The 27,341-nt window shown below is 41.6% G+C and overlaps 1 protein-coding gene across 2 annotated transcripts; it reads left to right on the top strand.

Annotated features, from left to right (window-relative positions):
- Nucleotides 1–3,494: 3,494 nt before the first annotated feature.
- On the top strand, nt 3,495–17,096 carry gpatch2 (G patch domain containing 2). Of its 2 annotated transcripts, none has more exons than XM_077219396.1 (10): nt 3,495–3,650; nt 4,779–5,498; nt 6,839–6,903; nt 6,990–7,163; nt 9,077–9,123; nt 9,208–9,263; nt 13,106–13,139; nt 13,284–13,348; nt 13,559–13,647; nt 15,063–17,096. In XM_077219396.1, the coding sequence occupies exons 1-10, from the start codon at nt 3,601–3,603 to the stop codon at nt 15,230–15,232; spliced, it is 1,470 nt and encodes a 489-aa protein (XP_077075511.1). In that variant the 5' UTR covers nt 3,495–3,600; the 3' UTR covers nt 15,233–17,096. The 2 variants fall into 2 exon arrangements, with proteins under 2 accessions (XP_077075511.1, XP_077075510.1); XM_077219395.1 differs by having other exon boundaries at nt 4,779–5,501.
- The last annotated feature ends 10,245 nt before the right edge of the window (nt 17,097–27,341 follow it).

Genomic DNA, 27,341 nt, shown 5'->3' with positions numbered 1-27,341 from the left:
GGGCGGGCGTTGATAGTTTGTTTTATTTTGGGCTCTCAATCAGCGCTCGGCATTCATGACGCATAGCGGCTGCTGTGAGGTGATTACATTGACCAATCAGCGCGCCGCTCTCTTCTCTCCGAGTGGCTGCTGTAAGGTGATCCTCTTGTCCAATCAGTGAGCAGCTTTCACTGACATTCGATGTCTGCTGTTTTTAGCACTTTACATGTCGAAAGATTGATATAAATACAAGTTAAAATAAACTAATAAACTAAAATAATAATAAAATTTGTACTTTCTACAATATTGAAAAGGGTTTTGTTTTTTAAGAAAATTGGGCAGAGCTTATAAACTATGTATTTTAGGAAAATGTAAAGACATGTAGCTATATTTTATGAAAACATAATAGGCCTATATACTTTTTTAATCTTTGAATTTTGCTATAGGCAAATTATACATTCATAAACTATCTAACTGTCTGTACACGTCAAATGTTAGGAGCTTGAAGGCTTTTGAGCTCTCCTTTTCCAGTAAATACATTTCTGCAATAAATAAATAAATAAATGGGAGTCAGTCAGTCAGGCCTGAAATGTGATGTTATGATTAACAGGTGTCAGTTAAAGTCACACAAGCCCCATGACCTCCCATATTTTGTTGTCTTAACAAATACAAGCGCATAATGTTCCAAGGCCAGACCGTTTCTAAACATTTTACAGCAAATAGAGAGATATAGTTGTATTTGTGCATGTGGGTGGATAGACTAACCATACTGTTTTAGTCTACAACAATTTCTGTGCATCAGACAGACCACATTAGGAGATTTCCATGTAACAAGACTCTTTCAGTGCTGTGATCAAGCGTTGAGAACAGCAGACAGACAGTAGGAAAAAAAGGAAACAAGAGATTGGTTTTGAGTCACGCACAGGTGTTGTTACTAGCCACAGTCTGATGGGTAAATCAGCCCAGTTGAGTTGAGTTTTGGCTCCATGCGTCTTTTCAATCTGTCTACTTTGTTACTTTGCTTATTCAGTGGGTCTCAGCTTTTTAGAATTATCAAAAACTCACATTTATTTAAAACACCTTGAAGTGTAGGCTATATATAGTGTCAACACCCTGCAACATGCTTTACGTGAGCAGAATAGGAAAAATGCCAATTTTGTAAATGCATCAACAACAGCAGTTATGGCTTATATCATTCTTGCAATCAGGTATTTTTTTTATTCCATCATATCTCTAAACTACCGATGACTTTATAGAGACATTACTGTAATCAATGCTGCTCACTCTGATTCTCACTGCACAAAATGCCAACACCGACTATAGCTTTTATTATGTACAGTATGCCAGATCATTAATATGCCAGTGAATAGTTTGGACACACCTGATGTTGATATACATTTTGTTCCTAATCCTATGCTTTATTTATTTATTTACACAAATATGATCACAAAAATAGTCAACACTGATTTGACTTCAGCTGAACAATGACACTGTTTTTTTTAAGAGCTGCAAATGAACTCTGTTTTTGTCATTGAATTATTTTCCTGTTACCGTAATACTGTGAAGCTGCTTTGAAACAATCTGTATTGACTTGACAAAACTTTTTTTAATGCAAGTGCTGGAGCGGAGATTAGAGGAAAAACATCAAGTGTTCAGCGTGCATGTGCAACATTCGGTCAAAGTGTGGCGACTTCTGAACAAGCTAAAATATATGATCCTGAGAGTGACATTTATTTATACTTTAAAAACTCCCTCATTTATAGAAAACCTGGAAATAACTGAAATATTTTTAATTTCCATGCCTGAAAAAAATAATAAAATGAATACATTAATAAATGATAAAAAATAATGGGAATTAATAATATTTTAAATTTGTTTGTCTTATTTTAGTTCTGACCACTTTACTATTAGGAGTGTCCAGACTTTGGTGCTATAGACACGCTGCCGAACACACACACACACACACACACACACACACACACACACACACACACACACACACACACACACACACACACACACACACACACACACACACACACACACACACACACACACACACACACACACACAATGAGTCAATGGCTTCTTCTCTGCTCCTGAATTCCTGGTCACTTCCAGTTTCATTCTCATCCTCCTCATCCTCTCTATGCATGGCAAGCGCAGTGATCACAGATTTTCTCAGAAACGGTTTAAATCTGATGCAGAGTTATAAATATGCAAATGTTGCAGAAGAAATAAGTAAAAAAGTTACAAATAATTGCAGATGACCTGTTTGATCAGAGCAGTTCTGCGTTTCAGCTTGTTCATGGATAGAGACAGATTCAGAGACCCTCAGAGAGTGTTTCTATATTTACCTATACACTGGTGTAAACTGTGTGTTTGTGGTAATGTGAGAGGGTCAAGTTCATGTGAAACACACACACACGCACAAATTAAAATGTCACATTCAAATCAGCACTAAATGAATTTTCAAAGAAAATAAACTGATAAGGAAAAAATAAATATAGAATGAAAAAGACAAGCGAAAATAAAATTAAATAAAGGGAACATGGGTTTTTGTGTTTATAAGTGTAAATATATAAAGGAAAAAGCTATTTTGTAGATTACGATGATTTCATCTCAATTTGTTAAAAAACTCATTGCAGATATTAAGTTTAATCAAATTATAGATAAGTTATGGGGAAGTAAAATATCCTGGGTCGGATAAAAAAATGTCAAAGTTTCAAATCATCAAAATGTTGAATTTTGAAATTGATATTGATAATATAAATAATAAACCAAATAAAGAGAAACAACAAAAATGTATAATATATATAAAAATATATATCTTTAGTTTACTTTAGTGTTATTTATTTGTCTTAAAATGTTCTTCTTGTATATACAATGCATTTTCGACAATGAAAAAACAATTAAAAATGGATTGGAAAACGACAAGGGGGAAAGTGTGTGTGTGTGTGTGTGTGTGTGTGTGTGTGTGTGTGTGTGTGAGTGTGTGTGTGTGTGTGTGTGTGTGTGTGTGTGTGTGTGTGTGTGTGTGTGTGTGTGTGTGTGTGTGTGTGTGTGTGTGTGTGTGTGTGTGTGTGTGTGTGTGTGTGTGTGTGTGTGTGTGTGTGTGTGTGTGTGTGTGTGTAAAATGTTTTTTAATGAGATTCTGAAGTTTCCAATTTCTTTGATTTTTTTTTACAATTTGTTTGGGCAGATATTAATTTATTTGCAGATATTAAGTTTAATCAAATTATGATAAGTGATAGGAAAGTAGAATAACTAAAATAACATAAAAAACATAGAATATTGAATATGTATATAATAAAACCTAATAAATAAAAACAATACAAATATATATAAATAACCTAAATAATGGGGAGAAATATATGATTAATGAAGAAGGACTTCTGACGAGTTTCCCATGTCGATTTCACCATTTATTTAATTTATTTATTATCGATTCATTATTATATTCGGCTTTTATTTTGGAAGTATACGCTGTTTTCGTCGCCGGATGCGCGTCTTTTATGTCTTGTTGTCAATTTCCGGTGCGGTGTTGTTGTTGTGGCGCTATGATATGTGAGCGCGGCCTCGATCTTTTCCCGTGAGTTTTTGTCGCGTTCTGCGGGTTTGATGTTCCGTGCCGCCGAGATCAAGAGCTTCGGTAAAGCGGGAACCGGCTGGTATGTGTCTCACTGCGGGATTGCATGTGTTTTGCCATTAGTCTTTTTTAGAGCCGAACATGATGTGTGTTATTTCTGACCTGATCTCACACTCACAATAAACTGCCGTTGTATTATCATGTAACGTTAGCTTTTGACAATTTACAATGGTATTCTTTTTTTACCACAGTTCATGAATATGGTTATAATTCATTACAACTAGTAACGTTACCATGGTATTACCGTCTGGTACAATCACTGGACCTTTGTACCAGTACTTTGTATTACTGGGCTAATACTGTGGTATGCTTTTTAAAGGCATAGTTTGAAATCATCGATCAATTGATTGATCATCGTGACTAATTATAAATCCAGCCCTTATTAAAAAATGTCACCGTGTTTCTATCACCATTATGTATGGATGGACACTGTCATAAAGAAGTTAATACAATGGTGTCAAAACCACCACCAATATTGACTTAAAAAATTCCCAGTCATTCATCAAACCTGGAAATAACAGTAAAGAAATTGATTAAATAAGTACATGAATACAAATTACGGATATTCTTAAAATAAATAATAGGCAAATCATAAAATAAATAATAGGAAAGTAGTAGAAAATAATATATCATTATGTGACATGGAATTTCATATGTGACTATATACATATAATATTTTTTTTCTGCTGTTTAAATTGCTATCTGAGTACAATCTCTATAAAATCCATTATGGACAAATGGGATTTTTTCATTAGGGGTTTCATTTTCTAGTTTTAACCTATGGTTTAAACTTAATTTCACTCATTTTGATCAGGCACTTTCATGGATGAGCTTGTGCATGACCTGGTTACAATCCCCCCAAAAAACTCAAAAAGGAATAAAATAAATAAATTAGTAAAAAAAATAGTCAAGAATCAAGATATTAATTTATAATAGAAATTTATAAACCATTACGTGGCATTTACATGATATGGCAATGATTCAAAAATAATGAAATTTTCATGCCATTAAGCTCTCAAAATATTTTATTGACTTGAAACAAATTTCTTTACAATTATATTTTAAAATCCTTATCCAGTTATCATCTCATTTGTGTTTGTCTTTTCCGAACGTTTCACCCAATTCAACTTGCATCACTCATTCTCATCAGGCACTTTCGGCGGACGATGGACGAGCTGGTTCATGATCTGGTGTCGGCTCTGGAGGAGAGTTCAGAACAAGCCCGTGGAGGGTTTGGAGACGGTGGAGATCACGCCCTGGCCGTCGGTTGCCTGTTGAAACGCCAGGCCCGCAAGCGTCGTGGCCGGAAGCGCCGGTCCGATAACCCTCACCCGCCGTGGGACACCTGCCACCTGAGCGAAGGCTCCGAATCCAGCCTGGAGGAGCAGAAAGACTATCGTTCGTCTACAGCAGGGGGCGCTCACACACGTGACAACAACAACAGCGACTCAGACGAGCAGCTCGGGGCGAAGCGGCGGGCACCCCTCACCGCCGACTCCGGGAGGGGGAAGAGGCCAATTTGGCTGGACGACTTGAGCGGAGCGGACGGTTTGGGAACCCGAAGTTTACGGAGGCGTCGGAAAGTCAAGCGCATGGCTGTGGATCCGCCACTAGATGTCGCCACCATGCTGGCTCCGCCTCCCAGAGCACCAGCAGTAGGAAGCAGCAGAGGGGCGGGGTTTAGTCCGGAAGCCAAAGGGAGTGACGTGAACAAAAACAGGGTGAAGAAAAGGAAGTTTACGTCGCAGAGACTCGCACACGACGCGGCAGATGAAGGCGTGGTGGTGGAGAGCGAAGAGGCGGGACATACGGCCAAAGATAAGATGGAATTTGAGGAGCAGAAAGGCTCAGATGAGGACATGAGTGACAGGTGGTTAGTGATCTTCTTTTCTGTGTAGCAGCCCCTCCTCTTCCTGTTTCTCTGTCTCTCTAGCTAAATGCTAGAAGATCAGCAATTTTTGCTTCTTTTCTAGTTCTTAGACTATTTTCTTAATATGATTCTGATCGTGGCCTGCAAACACTCCTCTGTCTTCCGGATCAGGACTAGACATCTAGTTTTGTAGCAGATCTTTTATATACCAGAAACATTATTAATAACATCCTTTATTAAATCCACTGGATATAATGATTACAGCTACACATGAGCATAACGTATTCATATGGCTGAGTCTCATGAAATCTGTCAGAAAAATGCCCAGGTCAAATTTCAACCCAAAACCAAAATTAAAAAAATATGAAATCCTGTTTTGTTTTTTTGCATGTTGACATTATTTTTGACAGTTATACACCCCAACCCCAATTACCACAACAATGCAAAAAAACAACAACAAAACAATGACATATTATTTAAATTATATAATGGTCATATTTTACTGCCTTACAACTTTTCTGATTTTAATTAAAATAATAAAGCAAAACAATTTATTTAAAATGATAAACTAAAATGAAAAATTTGATTACACTAATATATCTCTGCAATACTGAATTATGAAAATAATCACATTGCTAACAATCCTAAAGTGTTAGTTCACCCAAAAATGAAAATGATCCCATGATTTACTCACCCTCAAGCCATTTTAAGTGTGTGACTGACTTCTTTCAGCCGAACACAGACTTATATTAAAAAATATCCTGGCTCTTCAAAGCTTTATAATGGGAGTGAATGGTACCTTTTTTTTGAAGCCCAAAAAAGCACATTCATCCATCATAAAAGTAATCCATACGACTCCAGGGCCGTATAAATATTTATAACCTTACAGACTATAATCACTGCGTTGGGTCAGAGGTCACTCTTCCACCGGAACAAGATTGCATATGGCCGTTACCGAAGTTATAAATATTGATATTTTTCTTACAAAAACTCATCACTTTGCTTCATAAGGCCTTTATTAACCCACTGGAGTCGTATGGATTAAAAGGATGGATGAGCTTTTTTGGGCTTCAAAATCTCAGTTACTATTCACTCCCATTATAAAGCTTGGAAAAAGATATTTTTTAATATAACTCCAATTGTGTTTGACTGAAAAAATAAAGTAATATATTATACACCTAGGATGGCTTAAGGGTGAGTAAATTATGGGATAATTTTGGTCTAAGATTTGGTCTTAAATAGGCCTCATATTGTTAGTGCAACTTTTTTATTGTGACCTTGGAAAAGTTTTTGTGAGATTCTCTCATACACAAAACGACATGTGATGTGTGTGATTGCAGTGAGACGAGCAGCGTGAGTAACAGCAGTGATGGGGGTCTGTACACGAATGACGAGGGGAGGCAAGGTGTGTATATTCATATATTACACAATCACCATATATCATGTATAGCATGAACACAGAGCGTATTTTCAGCATGTGCTGTGTTTCAGGTGACGATGAGCAGAGCGATTGGTTCTACGAGGGCGAGCCGGGCGGGGCTTGTGGAATTGCGGGAGTTGTTCCGTGGTGGGAAAGAGATTCCAACGAACTCGACCTCAATGACCCCATGTTCAACAGCATCCTGACCGGAGCGTTCCCGTTAATGTCACAGGGCACTCAAAGAGGTGTGTGTTTAAATGCTCTTAGGCCCTGTTTACTCCTGGTATTAAGATGTGTTTTGGTCGATTGAATCACAAGTAGACGAGGGAGACACATTCCCGTTTACACCTGGTGTTTTAATCCGTCTCTTTTGTCCACTTTCAAACACTTCTGTCCTGATTTCTTCGAGGGGAGGGCCTATGGGCGGGTAAATGTATGGGCTTTTTCAGATCTTTTGATCTAATGCAGTGGTTCTCAAAATGTGGTACACGGGCTCCCTCTAGTGGTACGCAGAGGAATCACTGAATTTCGCACCTACGATCAAACCCATAGATATCCATAATAAAGGCTAGATGTCTCCTCCGAGCTGCTGGCCAATGGAGGTCGACGGGATAATTTTGGTCGAAAATTTGGCCTTAAATAGGCCTCATTTTGTTAGTGCAACTTTTTTATTGTGACCTTGGACAAGTTTTTGTGAGATTCTCTCATACACAAAACGACAAAACGAGTCCGCACCTGGCGGCCATCTTGTCACAGGCAGCTCGCTCACTCGTAACTTTGTGTTTTAATGGTGCATGCACTTTTTAAATAACCATAACTTACTCAATTTTCTACCGATTTTCAAACGGTTTGGTTTGTTATAAACGACAGAGATGTAGTTATCACACTGTACACGTATGAATAATAAGTGTATATAATAAATAATCATCCAGAATTATAGCCATGTTAATAACGTTTGTAAGAAACCAAACCGTTTGTAAATCCGTCAAGATTTCAACGAGATAAGAGTATTTGTGTTCGTACTGATCACTCATCTTACATCAGGTACCACAGAGCCCCTCAGAAAGCTTGCCTGTGACAAGATGGCCGACGGTGATGACGATAGAGACTCCGCCGTAAGACATCTAGCCTTTATTATGGATATCAATGATCAAACCGGTGTGATCAGTCTCGGCTGGTCCCTGGAGTGTAGATTACACCGGTTTGAGTTGATTGGTCAGTGCATCACGTGATCAACTGCTAAATTCAAATGTCCTTTTGCAGTTGACTAGCGCTGAGCCAGAGACGGATGCGCTCAGCGCTGTCATATATCACAACTATTCAGTGTTTTCAACCACGTAATGTTTATTTGAGGTTTCAGACATTTCAATTCACATAAGTACTAAAAAAGCAATACATTTAGAATTTGTAAAATACACACTGATGTCTATGGAAGCGGCAATAATAATAATTTCCATTATTATTAGACGACACGTTTTATTCATATAGAATATCAGGAATGGTGAGAACATTGAGCTTGGTATGTTTTTCATCTTCAAACCAAATTTGGGTCTTCAGTCGACAAAGTTTAAACCCCGTCTGACTAGTTCACTTCTCATGTTTACGCATGAGGTCAGTAGACGGTCTTTTGTGGCTGTTTGAACACATTCGACCACATGAGCGTTTACACTACAAATGCAATCCGGTCGAATGTGTTTTCAAATACCTGCGGAAGTGGACGAGCTCAAAACCTTTTAGACCCTGTTTACAGCTGTATTTAGTGTCGTTCACTTGTGATCCGATCGACCAAAACGCATCTGAATACCAGGTGTAAACGGCCTCACACAAACTTTAGCATGAGTTGTAGTTCACATATGTGTCCACCAGAGGACAGTGCTATACAACCCATAATGGAGACACAAGGACCACATAACCCATACATCATTATACATCTTCATCTTACTATCTAAGACAGAACTTGCAGTGCCCAGTAGCCTTGCATACTAAACCAAACATAATAAAACAAAAATGCACAGTTATAATATGGTGTATGTTCTAAGAAGGTCTACTATACCAGGAGAAAACTATTTATTCCTGTTCCTCTCAAAGACATTTTGATCACGTACACTGTTAAAAACTTTCAGAGAGATGACCTAACAATCAAAGGCTTGTTTTTCAGGGTTTCAAGCACGGCTCGCACGACAGGCCTGTCTTCAGCAGTCACAGGTATGTGCGCTTGTCTAAAATATGAACTCACTGTTTGATATTTATGTATGTATATGTGATATTTTTTATTTTATTTCCTAACAGGGAACTTCTCAAGGAATTCCTGATAGATTACCCAGATTATCCCAGGATCCTCAGAAGTAAGTCCTGATTGGCTTAAAGGTATTTGTCCGCCCAACATAGGGATTGGCTGTATGACATTGGGTAGAAATGTCAACCAGTGAGGCCGTTTACACCTGGTAATAAGATGTGTTTTGGTTGATCGGATCACAAGTTGACGACACCAAATACAGCCGTAAACAGGGTCTAAAATGTTTTGAGCTCGTAATTTTTTACCACTGCCAGAAGTATTTGAAAACACATCCGGATTGCTTTTGTAGTGTAAACTCTCATGTGGTCGAATGTGTTCAAACAGCCACAAAAGACCGTCTACTGACCTAATGCGTAAACATGAGAAGTGAACTAGCCATGATTTCCATTACACGAGAGTAGATGTTAAAACTTCATGCTGATTTGGACTCGGCTTTCGCCAAGATAAGCACCAACTAAGACGTAGCTTTACAGTAACCTATGCTTCTCCATCCATTTACGCTTCTTTCCATCTGGTGACGTGAATCTCCTTCTGTCTGGTGTTAATAGTGTATTTGCGCGTCAGCACACACAACGGCTGCAACCACAGTGCGGTCCCCCCATAACAACCCTCTGGATTGAGCGGAGTAGGGAACATCTCTAGGGTCTTCACGTCGGCACCTTCCGTCCTCAGTGTTTCGTCGACTAGCCCACGACACCTCAAGAGGGCTCGGCAGTGACTCTGGCGTCCCAGAGTCACCCCCCTCCGTCCCCCACTCAACTCAGCCCAGCTTACTGACCTCTACTTCCCTCTTGCTGCTGAGACCTAACCACAATCTCACAATCTCTCCGCAACCCAACCATACGCGCCAACCCGTTTGACTAAGGCTGTCGAGCCCCACTGGTGCGTTAATATGCAGTTTCAGTGTCAACGGTTCCGTATGGCATACCACCTACCACAAAACACAATATCTGCCCAACCACCCGTCATCCACGCAATATACACAGGAACGTAATGACTGTAAATACTATACAACCTCTACAAATAAACCAACAGTGCTGCTGAGACCTAACCACAATCTCACAATCTCTCCGCAACCCAACCATTCGCGCCAACCCGTTTGACTAAGGCTGTCGAGCCCCACTGGTGCGTTAATATGCAGTTTCAGTGGCAACGGTTCCGTATGGCATACCACCTACCGCAAAACACAATATCTGCCCAACATCCCGTCATTCACGCAATATACACAGGAACGTAATGACTGTAAATACTATACAACCTATACAAATAAACCAACACCCTTCAAGTTTTCAAGAATTCTACGAAACCGTAGCATGGCGGCCTGTACACAGCCAGCTAGAATCTTTCCGTCTCAACCACAGCCAGTTGCTGCTCCTTTCTGCTGCTTCAGATAAGTTCTTTACTGTGCGATGCAACTCTTGACCACTGAATCCGACGTCTCTGAGGAACCGTGTTGTAGAGTGTGCCACAAAACCTCGACAACCCACTTCCACTGGATAAACCTGGAGTCTCCATCCTCGCTGTTCTGCTTCAGTGGCCAGATGAGCATACCGCAATTTCTTCCTCTCATATGCCTCATCTACCGCATCCTCCCATGGCACTGTTAACTCTATCAGTTGAACAATGCGTGCTGATCCAGACCACAAAACAATATCTGGTCGTAGGTTAGTGGTGGCAATCTCAGGTGGAAAAATAAGTCGTTGATCAAGATCAGCCAGCATCTTCCAGTCCCTAGCAGCTTCCAGTTGTCCTGGGCGAGAATTGGTGTTAGCACCTTTTCTTGGTGGTTGCTCGCCTGGGCGGAGGAATATTGTCTTCTGCGTGTAATGTTTTGCTAGAACAGGCGGCAACTTATTGGTCATACTACGCTTGCCTTCCAATGCTAAAGCCAAACATTGCAATACTTGGTCATGGCGCCAAGTAAACCGACCTTGGCTAAGAGCCACCTTACATCCTGTCAAAATGTGCCTTAATGTGGCAGGTGATGAACACAAAGGACAAGAGGGATCCTCTCCTACCCAGAGGTTTAGGTTCTGCGGTGATGGGAGAACATCATATTTTGACCTAATAAGGAAACTGATCCTACTCTCTTCCATTGACCAAAGGTCTTACCAGCCCATTTTTCGCTGTTCCACACTCTCCCATCTCATCCACTCTCCCTGCTTGGCCTGGGAAATGGCCTTTATACATCTCATCCTCAGCCAGACTGGGTTTAAACTTTGTCGACTGAAGACCCAAGTCTGGTTTGAAGATGGAAAACCTGTGAATAATTTTGTTGAAAATGTTGTGTATGAATTTATATGCATTCATGCAAGTTTCCGTTTTCCTTTAATAATGTAATGAGGTGGGCTGTACCTATGATGTCAGAGTGTTTTAGTTAGACGGTAGTCAGGTGAAGGTGTGGCCAATCGGGGAAAGGGAAGAGTTTTGAGACCGTGCGGGAGATTTGATCGGTCTCTGATTTCCTTTACTTGTTTTACGAATTTACGATTGTCACCAAAAGAAATAAAAGAAGTTTATGGAACACGCGTCAACTGTATTTCCTCGACGGAAAGATTGTCACTACACCTGATGTCTAACACACACTCACAGTGTTCGGCTGGTCTTGTGGCTGTCAGAGCAGAAATTAAAGCTGATGGTCTCAGTGTTTTTCTGTTTTCTCCGGTCGTGTTCATATGTAAATTACGTGAGCTTATTCCGTCCATTAGATTCAAAGATGCATCTTTAATACCAGGTGTATACAGGGCCTCAGACATTCCACGACCCGTCAACATGTTCAATAACGTAAGCCGAGCAATGCCGAGTAACACACTGATCTGACAAAACTCAACAAAGTGTCTGTTGCACTGTGAATTGGCCTTTACACTGTGGTACATATGTCCATGCTGATTGGTCAGGACTGCTTTATATATATATATATATATATATATAATTTTTTTTACATTGTTACAAATGTGGGAGGGATGAATACACATGGAGGACTGTGAAAATACAGAGTGGAGCGTGTCACAATGTTTACAACAGCTTTAAATCTGGCCCTGATTTTAGTGTTTAGATTTTTTTTAGGTCAGTAAGTTGCTCAAGTGTCTTCACATAGTGTGAAGCTGTTTTTACACTGTCTGACTCGTTCACTTGTTATGAATAATGTGATTTTTTTTTCACTTGCATCCATTATTTTTTATAAATGAAAGCGAAAGTAATCAGATTTGATGAAGCACCTTTCATTTAGAAATTACTTAATTTTCTGGATTGCCTAAATAAAATAGGTATTACCACATGGTCATTTAATGCATAAATACATTTTTAATTAAAATGATTACATTTATTTAATTTAGTGGTTATTTTAAAATGTTTTTACAAAGTAAAAAGTAATTTGTTTTTTATAAATATTTTTTTTAATTTAAAGTATTAAACTCAAATTAATTGAATGGTTATTTTTTTAAACTTTTTTTACAAAGTAAAAAGGCATTTACAAAGCAATAATAACATTGTATTATATACAGTACTGTTCAAAATTTTTAGATCTGTAAGATTTTTTTATTATTTTAGATTTGAAATAAAAATACTTTTATTCACCATGGATGCATTAAATTGATCAAAAGTGACTAAAGACATTTATAATATCAAAGAATCTTGAAAATTGTACACAACACAGGAATAAATAGCATTTTAAAATATATTTAAATAGAGAAGTTATTTTAAATTGTAATAATATTTCACAATATTACTGTTTTTGCTGTATTTCAAATGATTGCAACCTTGAGCAGAAGAGACTTTTTTCAAAAACATAAAGGAATCTTACCGATCTAAAACTTTTTAAAAGTAGTGTAAATATTATATAAATGATAATGTACTCATACTGTGGTCATATGTGTGTGTCGTCCTCTGCAGCTCGTGGTTCAGCTCCGGGACCAGAAGAGACCAAGTAAGATCTGCTCCCTATGTTCAAATCATTCTCTCTCTAAGCTTTATTTACTGTATGCTGAGTTTCAGCCCTGTATGTGTGTAATAAACTAATGTGGTATGTGTGAGGTTTTTACATTTAACATGTGACTTTGTGTATGTTCAGTTGCTTTGGGATTCTCGTAGCGACAGAAGCCACAGGAAAAGCTGCGCTCTTAAGACTGCCAGCAGGTAAAAAACATATAATTTATAATAATGTAATAATATGTTATACTGAAGTCCATTTACAAGGCTGTAGCTAACAATGCTGAGCCTCAGTTAGCTCTTCTGTGCCATTTTGCCATAGACAAGCTGTCGATTTTCAAAATATGTAATTTTAGCATAATCACCTAAGCAAGTAACCATCTTAAACTCTCACTCCCTCTTTCTCTCTCTCTGCAGACAGACAAGTGGTCATCTTGGCTCTTTGTGTACTGGAGATATAAAGAGACGACGGAAAGCTGCACCTGTTGGAGCCCCGTCAGCCTCAGGTGACACACACACACACATCGCATTATACACCATTGTGGGATCATCTGAAAAGTTTCTCTAAAGAGACATCAGACCCACATGCTGAATACTAAATGTAAATGTGTTCTTCTTTAACACAAACGGTTCATGGAAACATGCGACCCATGTGTCCAGTTAATTCCCAGCATGCATCATCAGAAGAGACGGAGGCTTTTCGCCGTGGTAACAGTAAATTCAATGCTAGGTTATGTGATTGGATTGGCAGCTGAGCAGACAGATCAGGGCTGATCTCATTTCCTCATTAAACTCCATCATTTCCTGCCCTGATCTGTGACGCAAAGCACATGCCTGCGGTCCCCGGGGGTCAGAGGTCACAGAGCTGAGATTATGCATTTCTCCGAAACTATTTAGACTTTGAGGAGCAGGAAACTTGACATGTATCATCAGGATTATGTCTCTTTCATTCTCTACGTTAGTTACCCTGTCCAGGAACTCTGATTTACATGCTAATACTTTACATTCAGGTTCAATTTGTCTACATTTATGTAAAGAGCATGGACTAAAAATGGGCAACATTTTCCGGCACACTTTATTTTAGTGTTCATGCTGCTGTGCATGTGCATAAATTAGAACAGTAATTCTGTTCAACTTAATATGCTAGTTATGTCATTTTTTGGAGCTGCTTATAATTAGTATAGTAATTTAGTAATTAATTGCAGTAATATGTGTAACATGAACACTAGAAGAAATTTTTTTTTACACACAGTAAGTTTATTATTTTTGTTACTATTGCTCATTTTTGTTTGTTCATGACGCATAAACTAATGTCAATTTACATTAACATTAACCAAGATTTATAAATGCTGTACAAGTTTTGTTTGTTGTTAGTTAATGGTAGCTATTGCTTAATTTTTGAAATTAACAATAGCATGGAATCAGATTTAACCTAATTTTATTCTTAATACACACTTCTGGTTGTGAGAAATTATTTATATATACAGTGTGTACATATATATATAATGTGTGTAAAACTTCCAGATGCATTATGGGAAAGGTGCAATTGTGCTTAATTTTCATGAAAATCACAATACAAAATAAAATTCTATCATGTAACGTTTAATTTTAATATTATTTATATCATAACATCATTTTATATTGTATTATAATTTTATGTGATTTTCCCCTTTGAATTTTTTGGGTGAAATGCACTCTGGACGTGTGTTTGTGTGATTCACCTGTATATATATATTATATATTTTTATTATGTTATGTTACCCTTATGCACATTTTTATGTATTTAGGGTGTTTTTGAATGCAGATCAGGGTTGATCTACAGATCTGACTTGTGGACTCTTTCCACTCATCAAGTGCATTACAAGGATCAGCGAGCTTTACTGCTTAATGTAGATTATCCGTTTCTCTGTGTCTCTGTCAGGCGTGGTGGGCGAGAGCGCTGCTCCTCTCCCGGAGTCAAACGTGGGGAACCGGATGCTGCAGAGTATGGGCTGGACCCCGGGGTCGGGCCTGGGCCCTGATGGCAGAGGCATCACTGAGCCGATCCGTGCGTCTCAGAGGCCGAAGGGAGCCGGACTGGGCTTCAACTGAGCTCGAGCCGAGAACAGAGAGAGCAACTCACTCAGAGACGGCGAGCCGGGCCCGCGGGTCGTCTTTCTCTCCGTTAGACCTCAGCGTTAACAGCAGCCGGCCAGCAGGAGGCAGCACTGAGCTGACAGACCAGTAGATGTAGGGGACGAGGACGGACAGAATGAAACCAAATAGTACACCTGCATTGGCCCAGACAAGGACTGATTCTACAGCTGCCTCACTGCCCGCACACACACACGCACGCACACAGACACCCTCTGACTCATCAACAGAACCATTTCAGTTAACTCCAGGAAAAACGTGATGCATGTCATGAATTTTCCATCTGACATTATAGGCAGAATTTCAAAAGCAGTTTCATAGGAAAATCATTGGAAAAATGTTATTTTGCATTACAAAAAAACTTTTTGACATTATTTTCATGTCAATTAAGCACATTTCTCCTCAACATTCTTGTTCTTGTAATTCATTTTTATATTGTTAGAATGATAATTTACTATATTCAGTACAATGATGACAAAATCTTTTTTTTGCATTACTGTAATGAGAATTTAGGAAATAAATGTGCTTAATTGTCACGAAAATGTTTCAATGAAGAAAAAAAAAAAGATTCTAAAAGCCTTCATTTCCTTTATGCAAAATATAATTTATTATTTCTTTATTTTGAAGTTGATTTTTAATTCAACACCCTGCACAAGTATTTAAATGAGCCTGTGGGTCGTTATCAGTGATGTTAATTACTAGACCAACCGCCAAACCTCAGCTCTCGGTGAATACCAGCGGAAATCAGCAAATATTTTATTAGTTTCTTTTTTCGAAAATAATTTTTAAATATTAATGAAGACCTGTTTTAGCAGATTAGAACAGTCCAAATCATCGTCTGTCTCCTCTATTCATTTGATATTTGTATATCTGATGTCACTCATGATATCATTGGGTTTTTAGTTTTTTTTTTTTTTGGGTGACATTTGTTTTTTACATTAATTTATATCTTTTTTTTTGTTTGTTTTTTGTTGTTGTTTTTGCATCCTGTTTTTTGACGTTTGTGCAAATATCATGCACTAATAATGAATGTCAATACCTCAGCCAATCACACTCGTGTAAGCAGTTCTGCGTGTATGAAATGCTGAAAAGATGCAGACTGAACAAGCGACTGCTGCTCTTTCACACGACTGAACACGCGTGTGTTTTAATGGTGGTATAATATGAGGGTTTGGGGTCCATTCTGTTTATTTCCATTGTGTATCGTTTGGAATTCTGTGAAATGCACGTATTTCTCAGCAGAGTTTGAGTAATGAATCAGATTAATTGACTGAATTGGCTTAGTTCAGATGGAATGAACTATTCAAGGATGTGACACACTTACTACTGACGACTGTCATTTCTGATTGTCACGAGGTGAAGATTAAGTCATTGTTGGGTAAACACTTCAATGCCTCTTAGGAACAATCCCAGATGATTGGAGATGCTATTATCTCGGCAGAACGGTCGCTGAGACAGGAAGAGTCTTTGGGCTGAATGTGACATCACTTCCTTTCTGGTGTTTGTTCCGCACTGAATAACTGTTTTTTTTTTATGGTTTTGGAAACATGTTGTATTTTTAACCATGTTTGCACTCAGAATGAACAGTTATCAAGTCGTCGTTGATGTGAATGTGGAACATGTCAGGTTTGTCTCTTCCTGTGATCTTTACTACATGCCAAACTACCAAACATGCTTCATTTGTTTACTTAGGTCTTATTATCATTTTTGCCAATTTGCATTTTGGGAACAGGGGTGATATGGTCTTGATGTGTGTGTTCTGAAGTCAAAGTGATGTATGTTCATATACTGTAGATCAGTATTAAAGCGCTCTCTGCTCAAAGTTGAATCTTTGAATCTTTCCCATGATCCTCCATCAGATTAAATTTCATAGTCATTAAACATGCATAATATTTTCAACGCATTTCAATTTCATCTCGGGATTCTATAGTTTAAATTCATTAATTGCAATATTTTACATTTGTAAAGTTTAACTTGAATAATTTTTCAATTATTTAATGCCTATGTTTTGCAACATTAAATTGTTGGTTTCCTGCAAAAAGTGGTCATGGTTTTAATAGAAAGAGCAGCTCGGACCTTCTGTTAAACGTCTCCTTTGTTCCAATGGAAGAAAGAAAGTCCTTCGTGTTTAGAAGAACATGAGGGTGAGTAAATGAATAACTTTCTTAAGAGAAAACTCAATTATCATGTTGTCTTCAGGGGATGTTTAATGGTAGTTATTTCATATTCTGTGTGTTTATTGTGAAGACTCAGTGGGCAGATCAATACTAATATACTCTCATCAGTACAGCTGATCTCTAGAGTAATTATAACTGCAATCTAGTAGAAAATTACACCAATGGACTCGATGTCTCTTTCCTGCTCAGCAACTGATGTGTTGAAGATTTATTCAAAGTGAGTCAGTGTGAACACAATATAATCCTGATTAGCTCTGAAGTAGAATACAGTCAATGCGACAAATAATAAATAAATAGAATCGTTTACTATAGAAAGTGGGATGTATTTGGGCGTCACAAATTTAAGGAACGTTTCATTTTTTTTAACCTACTGTTAATTTGGCGCATATTTTTATCGCCATTTTCCCTATCAGATTTTAGTAATCATCATATTAAAATATTTACTGCACTATTTTAGAACCTAATCTTGACAAAACGCGCATCATTAGAAAGGTCTGAGACCATATTAATAATATTGACAGAACCAGCTAAAACAAAAAAAACAACTAAATTTGGGATATCAGTGTCAAATTTGGAACAAAACTTGGTTAGACATATTGTTTTGATTTTATAACAATATTTTATTTTTAGAAAAATATGTTTTTTGTATAAAATAATGTTTAGTAAAGTACATTTGCTTTACAGTAAACTTTAACCTATAACTTTTTAACACTTTCTCGCTTTTCTTTTTGAAGTGCAATAATCTGCTGATTATAATAATCTTGCAGATTTCAAACCTTTCATGAATTAAAACCCTTTAGGTTTGCTTATGCAATTTGAAGTCTATGGTCAAAATAAGGAACATGAATATATTTAGGATGCATTTCAGATAAGATGTATATTTTTTATACACTTAATTCAATCGATGATCAATTGACCCGATTGTGTCAAAATTGACTTGTTTGATTTTGTTTAATAGAGATGAGGTCAAGACCAATGATGTGTTTAAAAAGTATTGCATTTTATCCAAAGTTACTTTTAAGGCTTAAAAGTCGATCTAAGATATGCTCTAAAAATGCTGTCATCGTTTCTCAAGCGAGATGTGAATCGTCTCGGTCAGAGGAAATCCAGCATGTAATCCTGCTCAGATCATCACTTTGAGACCTGGATTACGTAACACTCAGCACACAGGTAACAATTGCCAGATACACACACATCCAGACTAATTCATAATACCACGAGTTGTGGAAACACATTTAAGTGAGATGACCGTAAAATACATTCACACCTGATGCATATTGCACAAAACTGGAAAGCACTTTCTTGATCTATTAAGTGTTCTGGAAACAAGATACCGGATTGATGCATTGAGTGCTTTAGATGATAACTTATCACAGGATTGGTCAGGTTAGGGCTTTCAAAGTTTTGAATGTTATGTATGAACTGTGTTTTCTGCTATGTGAAATAGTCTGTGCTTATTGTCTGCTCATGTGTGACACTGAAGACTGCAGTCATGATGCTGAAAACAATTCTTTTAAAATTGTAATAATATTTCACAACATCGCTGTTTTACTGTATTTTTGATCAAATAAATGCAGCCTTGGTGAGAAGAAGAGACTTAAGTCAAAAACATGTAAAGAACTTTTGAACGGTAGCGTGTTTACAAAGGTCTTTATAGAAAACATATAATCATACAATGCCATAAACTGTAAGAACAAAAATAAGAGAATGAAACAGAACTAAAAAGGACAATAAACGCATAAATTAAATAAAACTGTGGACCAGCATATTATCATTTAGAAGTTCAGTAGCATTAGAAATATTGCTAACACTTTACAATATGATCAGTTAACATGAACTAACAATGAAAATAGATTAAAAAACACTGTAAATAATATTACTCACTCACTATTAGTTAATGGATTTACTTATTTTACTAATGGGACCTTATTGTAAAGTGTTACTGAAATATCATGCTAGAATCTTTCTAATGATGCTTGTTGACCAAGAGTCTTGCTGGTTAAACTAGTTAAGGTAAAGATATAATCACGTGAGCATCACCCCTCCCCCCCAGCAGTGATATTTGCTGTGTGAAATGTTTCATCATGATCTGAGATCTCTGTCTGATGGGTGTATTGTGATCAGGAGGGACGAGGAGGATGTTTAATGAGGAGAGTTTCCTGCTGTTTAGTCTGCAGTGACAATGATGATGGTGAGAGAGTTGCAGAATCTTGTTAACTTCGGACTCGGACACAGAGAGCGTTGAGATCTCCCTTTGTGTTTCAGCTCAGTGGGTGTTTGCCCTCGGCACACGAGTGGACAGAGGCTTTCTGCAGTAATACCACTGAAAACACGGTCTGTTTACCTCCTGCATAATGAAGGCTTTCTCGTTTCAAACGCCATGATCTCACATAAACACCTCATTGTTTCTTGAATGTTTGCTGAGGATTAATTTAAAAAAAAAATGTTTTATTGAATCCTTTTAATATACTTTAAAAGGATATACTTTAATATACAGAGAGGATTGAAAGGCACGCCGCTTAATGAGGCATCACTCTTAAAAACAAAGGTTCCAAATGGATGTTTTAGCATCAATGCGTTTACACAAGAACCGTTTTCAGTTCCCCAAAGAATCTTTCAGTCAACAGTATGAAGAACATTCTAAAAATCTTAAGAACCCTTTTCCACTATAAAGAACCTTTTGTGGAATGTAAAGATTCCATGAACGTTGAAGGTTCTTCATGGAACCATCGATGCCAATAGAGAACCTTTATTTTAAAGAGAGCACTGAATCACTGTGCTGAGCAGCTTAGTGGAGTTTCTCCATTATTGAGAAAATCTCAATAACTGCAAAAAGAATTTGAAAAAGATATCAAAAAGCATAATGATGGTTATTGGTTCATTTTTTGAAATGCATAGCCTATCCCGTTGGAAAATAGTGGGGCATTTACTCGGCAACCTGTAATTTTAGGGAAAAACGAATCTAATTTTAATCATGGTCTAGTTTCATGGGTTATGAACTTTTTAACAGATAACGTCCTGGTTGCGTATGCAACCCACCGTTCCCTGAAGGAGGGAACGGAGGACGTAGTCGACGCGACTGAAATGGGATCACGCTAGGGAGCCTATCATCTTCGAGTACTATTGAACGAGCCAATGTAATTGGCGTGCGTGATTCGCATCACACACTCCGCCCCCGCGGCGCGGGTATAAATACGGAAGTGGATGCACGCACTAGTTGCTTTTCGCTGAGGAGCCGAGAGTAACCCGGGGTCAGCGGTGGTCCAGCGGTAGTGGCAAGGGGACTACGTCCTCCGTTCCCTCCTTCAGGGAACGGTGGGTTGCATACGCAACCAGGACGTTCCCTTTCAGTCGATAACGTCGGACGTAGTCGACGCGACTGAAATGGGATCAACCATTGAACACGCCACTAACGCTGCCACCTTCCAGTGCCTAAACCAAAGCCTCCTGATGCCCCCGCAAACTTAAGGCGGGGAAGGACAGGGCTTAGGCCAGGGAAGTCACTGCTGTTCCTACAGGACCACTGGGAAAGCGTTCCCCGTACGTTGGAAGGAAGGGACGCTGCGGAAGCCACATCCAACCCGAGGGAGGAAATGTGGAGAATACACATATGAACTGGGCGGAAACCGGGCAGTCTAACATATGGAATGTCACTGGGGTGGCTCCAGCCTAAGACGGGGGGAGACACACCGGACAGTGACGGCAGAGAGACTCTGCCGAGGGAAGACACGGGCTCACCGCAGGGAGCCGTATCGTGGAAGAATACACATATGGGGTCACCGAAGGGACCGCAACATATGGACCCAGCCTAACACAGGTTCCACACTGCTTACGAGTGGTAGGCCTAACACCAGACGTTCCGCACGTCCGACGTCGGAGGGGTGTGGAGGAACTCAACAGGGTTCAATTTTAAGGGAACTCAACTGGAGTAGAAAGGCGCACGTATCCAGTCCATAGGAGGGGAATGGCGCAGCAAGCCGACACTTGAACCGGGCTCACGGTGAAACTGGCTTCATGAGAAGGGAGCCCACGGGAAGCAGCGGTTCAACTAGGTGTCGTCCAGCCCCCAACTCTAGAATCTGTTCAGCAAAGTATATCGTCAACGCCCAGGCGGAGCACTTTACACTCATCATAGAGGAGCTCAACACCTAAGTGGACATGTTGCATCTCGGATCTTTGCCGAAATGAAGGCAAGCACTAAGTGCAACTTTGCATGGAAACAGCCTTCCCTCTCTGCTGAATTCCAACAGATATTTGAAGAGCTGGTCTGAGGTCTATGACTTGCATTCTGTACACGTCCAAGCAAACGGACAGAGAAGCCAGGGCTGGATCTGCCTCCTCCAGGGCAGCGCTTGCAGGCTCACCACCTGCTCCTATTACGGGAGAGGTAGGAACCTTGGGCACAATCCGAGCCGGGGTCTCAGCTTGTGAGAGTTAGCCGGCCCAGACTCCAGGCACAATACGTTGACCGAAAGCGAGCAAGTCCCTACCCTCTAGTAGAGACCACGCGAGCAGGAGAACTGATATAACAGAATTTTTAACTCACTACCTGCAGTGGCTCAGGGGCGGTCTCTGCAGTGCAGTCGCACCAGGGACAAGGCCCAAGAGGATAAAGAGGGACACAAGGATTTACAAGACCTTGCTCCTCAGGAACCTGACGATCAGAACGTGCTTCTGCATACTTCTGCAACACGATGAGCGTCGTTTAAACACCGAGGCAACATCATTTTGAGGGTGATTTAGGAAAACAGCCTACTGCAACCCATTTTGCAGGAAAGAGAGCACTGAAGTGATCGAAAGCTTTCAGGATCTCCTCAGGGGAGAAGACGCACTCAACGACTAGGTTCCACTTCTAAAGGCGTAAGCACGCTACCCAATTCTAGGGGGTGCTCGCAGAAGTGATGGTAACTAACACATGTTCTTGTGATAGCCACCTGAACCTCCGCGTTCGGATGTAAGACCGCCCGGAATCTCCGGGGGAAGAACGCGTGTGCCATCGTGCCCCGTCCCCGAATCCAGGGGAAGTCAGGAAGGCTGTTGAAGGGAACCAGGTCTAGTTGGGCCAATGAGGGGCAACTATGAAGACCTGTTCCTCTCCTGACATGGCACGTAGGTGCAAGTGACGGGCGCAAAAGACAGGAGCATTGCTCAACACAACATGTGAAGATCACTGGGCTTCTGGAGCATTTTCTGCTCAGCACTTGGGTGTGCTCAACACCTGAGTGTGATAAACTCACCGAGCTTCAGGAGCATTTCTGCTCAACACTTGAGTGCGAAGAACCTCACTGAGCGACAGGAGCATTTCTGCTCAGCACTTGAGTGTGACAAGTTCACTGAGCTTCAGGAGCATTACTGCTCAACACCTGAGTGTGATAAACTCACTGAGCTTCAGGAGCATTTCTGCTCAACACTTGAGTGCGAGGAACTTCACTGAGCACCAGGAGCATTTCTGCTCAGCACTGCGTGTGATGAATTCACTGAGCTACCTGTGATGGACTCACTGAGCTACAGGAGCATTGCTGCTCAACACCAGAGTGCGATGAACTTCACTGAGTTTCAGGAGCAAATCTGCTCAACATGAAGAGTGATGATTTCACTGACTTGCAGGCGCAAGGCGACCATGAGTCGCAGTCACTTTTAGAAGGCTCACTGGGGTTAAACGCATTTCTGCGGGCCCCTGGGGCCGCTGAGTCCCAGTGTTTGTCCAAGGGTAGTCCGCTCGGTTTACCCAAACACTGGCGGAAAAATAAAACCGGGGGGGCAACTGAGCGGCCCCGGAATGGTCATGACCCAGCCGGACCCAGGGGATGGGGTCTCCACTTGCCCTGGCTATAACTGTCGTGAGGCTCGATGGCGGCACGATTGAGTAAGCGGGAGGAGTGGAATAAGGCGCCCTCAGAAGCGTCTGACTCCAAGGAGGAGGTGACGGGTGAGTTTGTGACATGCAAGGGAAGCTTGCGCAACGGTCGCAATGTCTAACAACTCGAGGCACAAATGCCCGTGTAGTCGGGGGTCGCCCAGGCCCCCGTTAAAACACGCCCTTTGTACATGGCCGCTCTGTTGAAGAGGGTTTGGCAGCAGACCGGGATGAACTATAGTCACACAGGGTGAGCTGCTCTGCCACGGTCACCTCGGGACTCGATCGTGAAGCTAGCGCTGAAGCGGTCACATATGGAGGGAGCCAAAGGCTACGACTACCATATACCCCAGGAGCCTCTGAAAGTTCTTTCAGTGGGACCCTTTCTCACTTCAACACCAGCTGAACACATTCTCATTGGAGAGACATGTTGGACCGAGTACCTCTCCAAAACTAGAAAAGAGATACTCAGCCCGTGGGCGAGATTACTCTCTTCCAGTTGACCTGAAGACCCAACGGGCTCTGGAGCACTCGAGGGGAAGGACACTGTACTGATACTCCACCCTTAGACGCAACACACAGGATGGCCTGCGGTGCGGGAGGTAGAGATCTGAAGCACATGTCTTTCAGGTCAAAGCTGCAGACCAATCTTGGGCCAAGATGGTCACGACCCACCACCTAGTAGCACGAAGAACGAGTTTACAACTGGCCTTCGTACCGGCTGGAGGAGCGGCTATATCAAATCCTTCGCCAGCAGGATAAGATAAGCACGCACAAGTCAGGAGCACTGCTCAACACTCGGTGTGATGAATATCACTGAATTTTCAGGAGCACGTCTGCTCAACACCTAATGTGATGACTATCACTGACTTGAGCGGGGTAGCCGAGCCTGAGGTGGGGCAGCAAAGTAGAGAGAGTGGTGTTAGTGTGCTGTGCAACACTTACCTGTCTCCACAAGCGGCAGGGGGCGCGTGAGAAGGCGGATGACCGGGTCCTCGAACGCACCAAGCTGCCTGCTGGCGACCAAGGGGGAGCTGAGGGGTGTAAGGCTATACAGGGTCACACCCGCCAGACTGGCCCTCTTGGGACCCAGGAACAGATGAAATTGCTCTCTCTTTGAAGTGTGGGTACCGCTTGCTCCGCTTTTTTTTTTTTTTTTTTTTTAGGGAGCCAGCGGCGGAACAGACACACACACAAACAAAGGCTCCACCCGGCCCTCACCCGGGGGGAGGGAGTGATCGTGCCACTCCAAGAGCATCTCATCCATTCCTGGGCGGCCCGCTCCGGAATGCTTTCGCTGTCGCTTGCCACCTGGCTTGGCAGCGCCTGGAGCGGGCTGGGCGTCTCTACTGCGGCCGGCTCCCTGCTGAGGCCTGGGTGGAGGCTGCTGCGGAGGGCCAGCAGGAGCGGCGGCCGGAGAACGCCCACGGCGACGAGCAGGCGGAGGAGCTGCCACCGGCGGCGGGTGGAGGCAGCAGCTGGCCACCGGGGCAGGATGTGCCGGATGACCTCCGTCTGCGCTTGAGCGGCAGAGAACTGTTTGATGCAGTTCTCCACCGCGTCGCCGACCAGCCCAACCTGGGAAATTGGGGAGACCAGGAACCGAACCTTGTCCGCATCCGCCATACCAACCAGGCTGAGCCAACGAAGGCGCTACTGGACCACCAAGGTGGACATCGCCAGACCGATCACGCACGCTACGACACCCGTACCCCGGAGGGTGAGGTCGGATGCAGTGCGGTGCTCACCTATGAGCGCACGGTCTGGATTACCCTCGTGCATGCCATGGGTGCCCTAGCCTGCAGCAACGCCATGGCACGCAAGAGGAAGGGGCTTGCCCACAGGCTTTGTAAGCTCTGCCCGTCGGAACGGATGAAACTCACAGGCCTTAGGGGGGAGACGAGGATCCCCCCAAAAGGCAGCGGCCGCCGGACACAGGTGCACCTGTGTCGACAGACCGCTCCAATGGAGGGACACCTCGCAACCCTTCACCGTTCCTCCATCAAGGGTAATGAGGGGGAAAAGCTATTCAGGCAGTTTCTGGCAGAGAAAGATGCTGTTCACCACCTGATAAGCTCTCCATGCATTTCGGGAAAGAAAGGCACTGGGGCGGCGAGCTGAGAACCAGCGCGGCCCGCCCCAAGATACCAAACTCCAGATTCCAACCGAGACTGAACGGGACACGGTGGAGGTTCCACTCGAGCCCGGCAGCCTCGGCGGCCCGTTTCAGCATAGCTGATAATTCTGGATCCGGCTCGGGCAACATTGAACTCCCGGAGGGAGACAATGCAGCCGAGTCATCATCTCCAGAAGTCAGCTCACCCTCTGATGCTGCAATCGGCGTCCTGTCCTCCAGGGGAGCCCCGAGTGAAACCGCTGGCCCACCCATTACAGATGGACCAGCAGACAACACAGGAGGCTCCAGTGGTTGCAGTGGAAGGGAGGAGTGAGGAGCCCACAGGGAATGGTTACCGGGCGGGACATCCAACACTATCCTCCGGTCACCCATCCCACACAGCACCCGAGGGTGGGGCATGGTAATGGGGACTCGCTCTCCGCGAACGAAGGCGAGTCTCGCCCTCAACACTGCGACAGTCATGTTCCCACAGTGAAAACATGAGCTGTCCACAAAAGCTGTCTCAGCGTGCTGTAAGCCAAACACGTGACACAACAGTTGTGACCATCAGAGAGAGACAGGGAACGACCGCACCCAGAAACGCACGGGCGGAATGACATCTTGAAAAAGACGCAAACGCACCCGTGTTGCTCTTTCAGAAAATAGGACCGTCACCAGTGCCGGAGCACACAGGGAAATGACCGCGGCAACACTGAACAGAGAACTGAAACAGTGAAGCACTCACTTTTCCGCCCTCTAACCAGCCATCAACACACACAAACATTTAGAAATTTGTTGCTGTTAAAACAGCAGTTGAGAGCTCAAAGCTCGCGATCACCGCTGCACTCGCGCTGTAGAACACCAGCACTGGGAGAGTCTTCCTGAAGAACACCGACACACTCGCTCGTTGTAGACAACAGCACTCTCAGAGACATCAAACGATCGGCTCCGAAGCGAAAGGCAACTAGTGCGTGCATCCACTTCCGTATTTATACCCGCGCCGCGGGGGCGGAGTGTGTGATGCGAATCACGCACGCCAATTACATTGGCTCGTTCAATAGTACTCGAAGATGATAGGCTCCCTAGCGTGATCCCATTTCAGTCGCGTCGACTACGTCCGACGTTATCGACTGAAAGGGAACTAAGGGTTATGATTAATTTGGTTTTATCAGACACATTAAATACTTTGGGGTTCAACACAAGGATGTACTTTCACCGTTTTTTTTGTTTTTTTTTACATATACAGTAAATGATTATCAGATTTCCCAAGGTAAGACTTATTTGGTAAAATATGCATATTATACTGTTCTTCTTTCTTTGCTTTCACATTTAGGAATATGAGCTTTTTTTTTGTCGGAACAGTGAGACTGGATTTGAATGTCTCAAAGACTAAAGAGATGCTCATTCATTTTAGTAAGAAAGCACCTGCACTTCAAGCTGTGATTAGTAATGGGACACAGGTGAAAGTAGGGGAATATGTAAGTAAAGTATATGTAAAGTATTTAGGGAAGATATTTAATAACATGTTGAAGCTTGATCCGAATACTGATTAAAAAAATCACATCAAAGATTTTTTGTGTTTACGAAACTGTGTATTTACAATTCATTTGTTGAAAGTCTTCTGTTTTGTCTTTTTCTTTTATATGCTGGTTTTCTTCAAAAATCGAATCTTGGAGCACATAGTCGAAATGAATTGCCCCAAGGGGATTAATAAATGTCTAAACTAAACTAAACTAAACTAATTAGCCCACCTGTGCAGGTGAAGAAGTGTCTTCTCTATTTAAAGTGAAGTCTTTTCAGGCTCACCTGAAAGGTTCATGAATATTCATTAGAGACCGCTCACATTGGTCGGTTATCGGGTGACGTTGGCATTAAGGCGGGAATAACCCGAAACGTTTCTTCAATACTCGTGAGCAG

Source organism: Siphateles boraxobius, unplaced genomic scaffold, assembly GCF_051911475.1.
Source record: "Siphateles boraxobius isolate OS27281-9 unplaced genomic scaffold, OSU_SipBor_1 8, whole genome shotgun sequence".
NCBI lineage: Eukaryota > Metazoa > Chordata > Actinopteri > Cypriniformes > Leuciscidae > Siphateles > Siphateles boraxobius.
The sequence above is the reverse complement of the archived record's forward strand: the minus strand, read 5'-3'. Positions and strand labels throughout refer to the sequence as shown.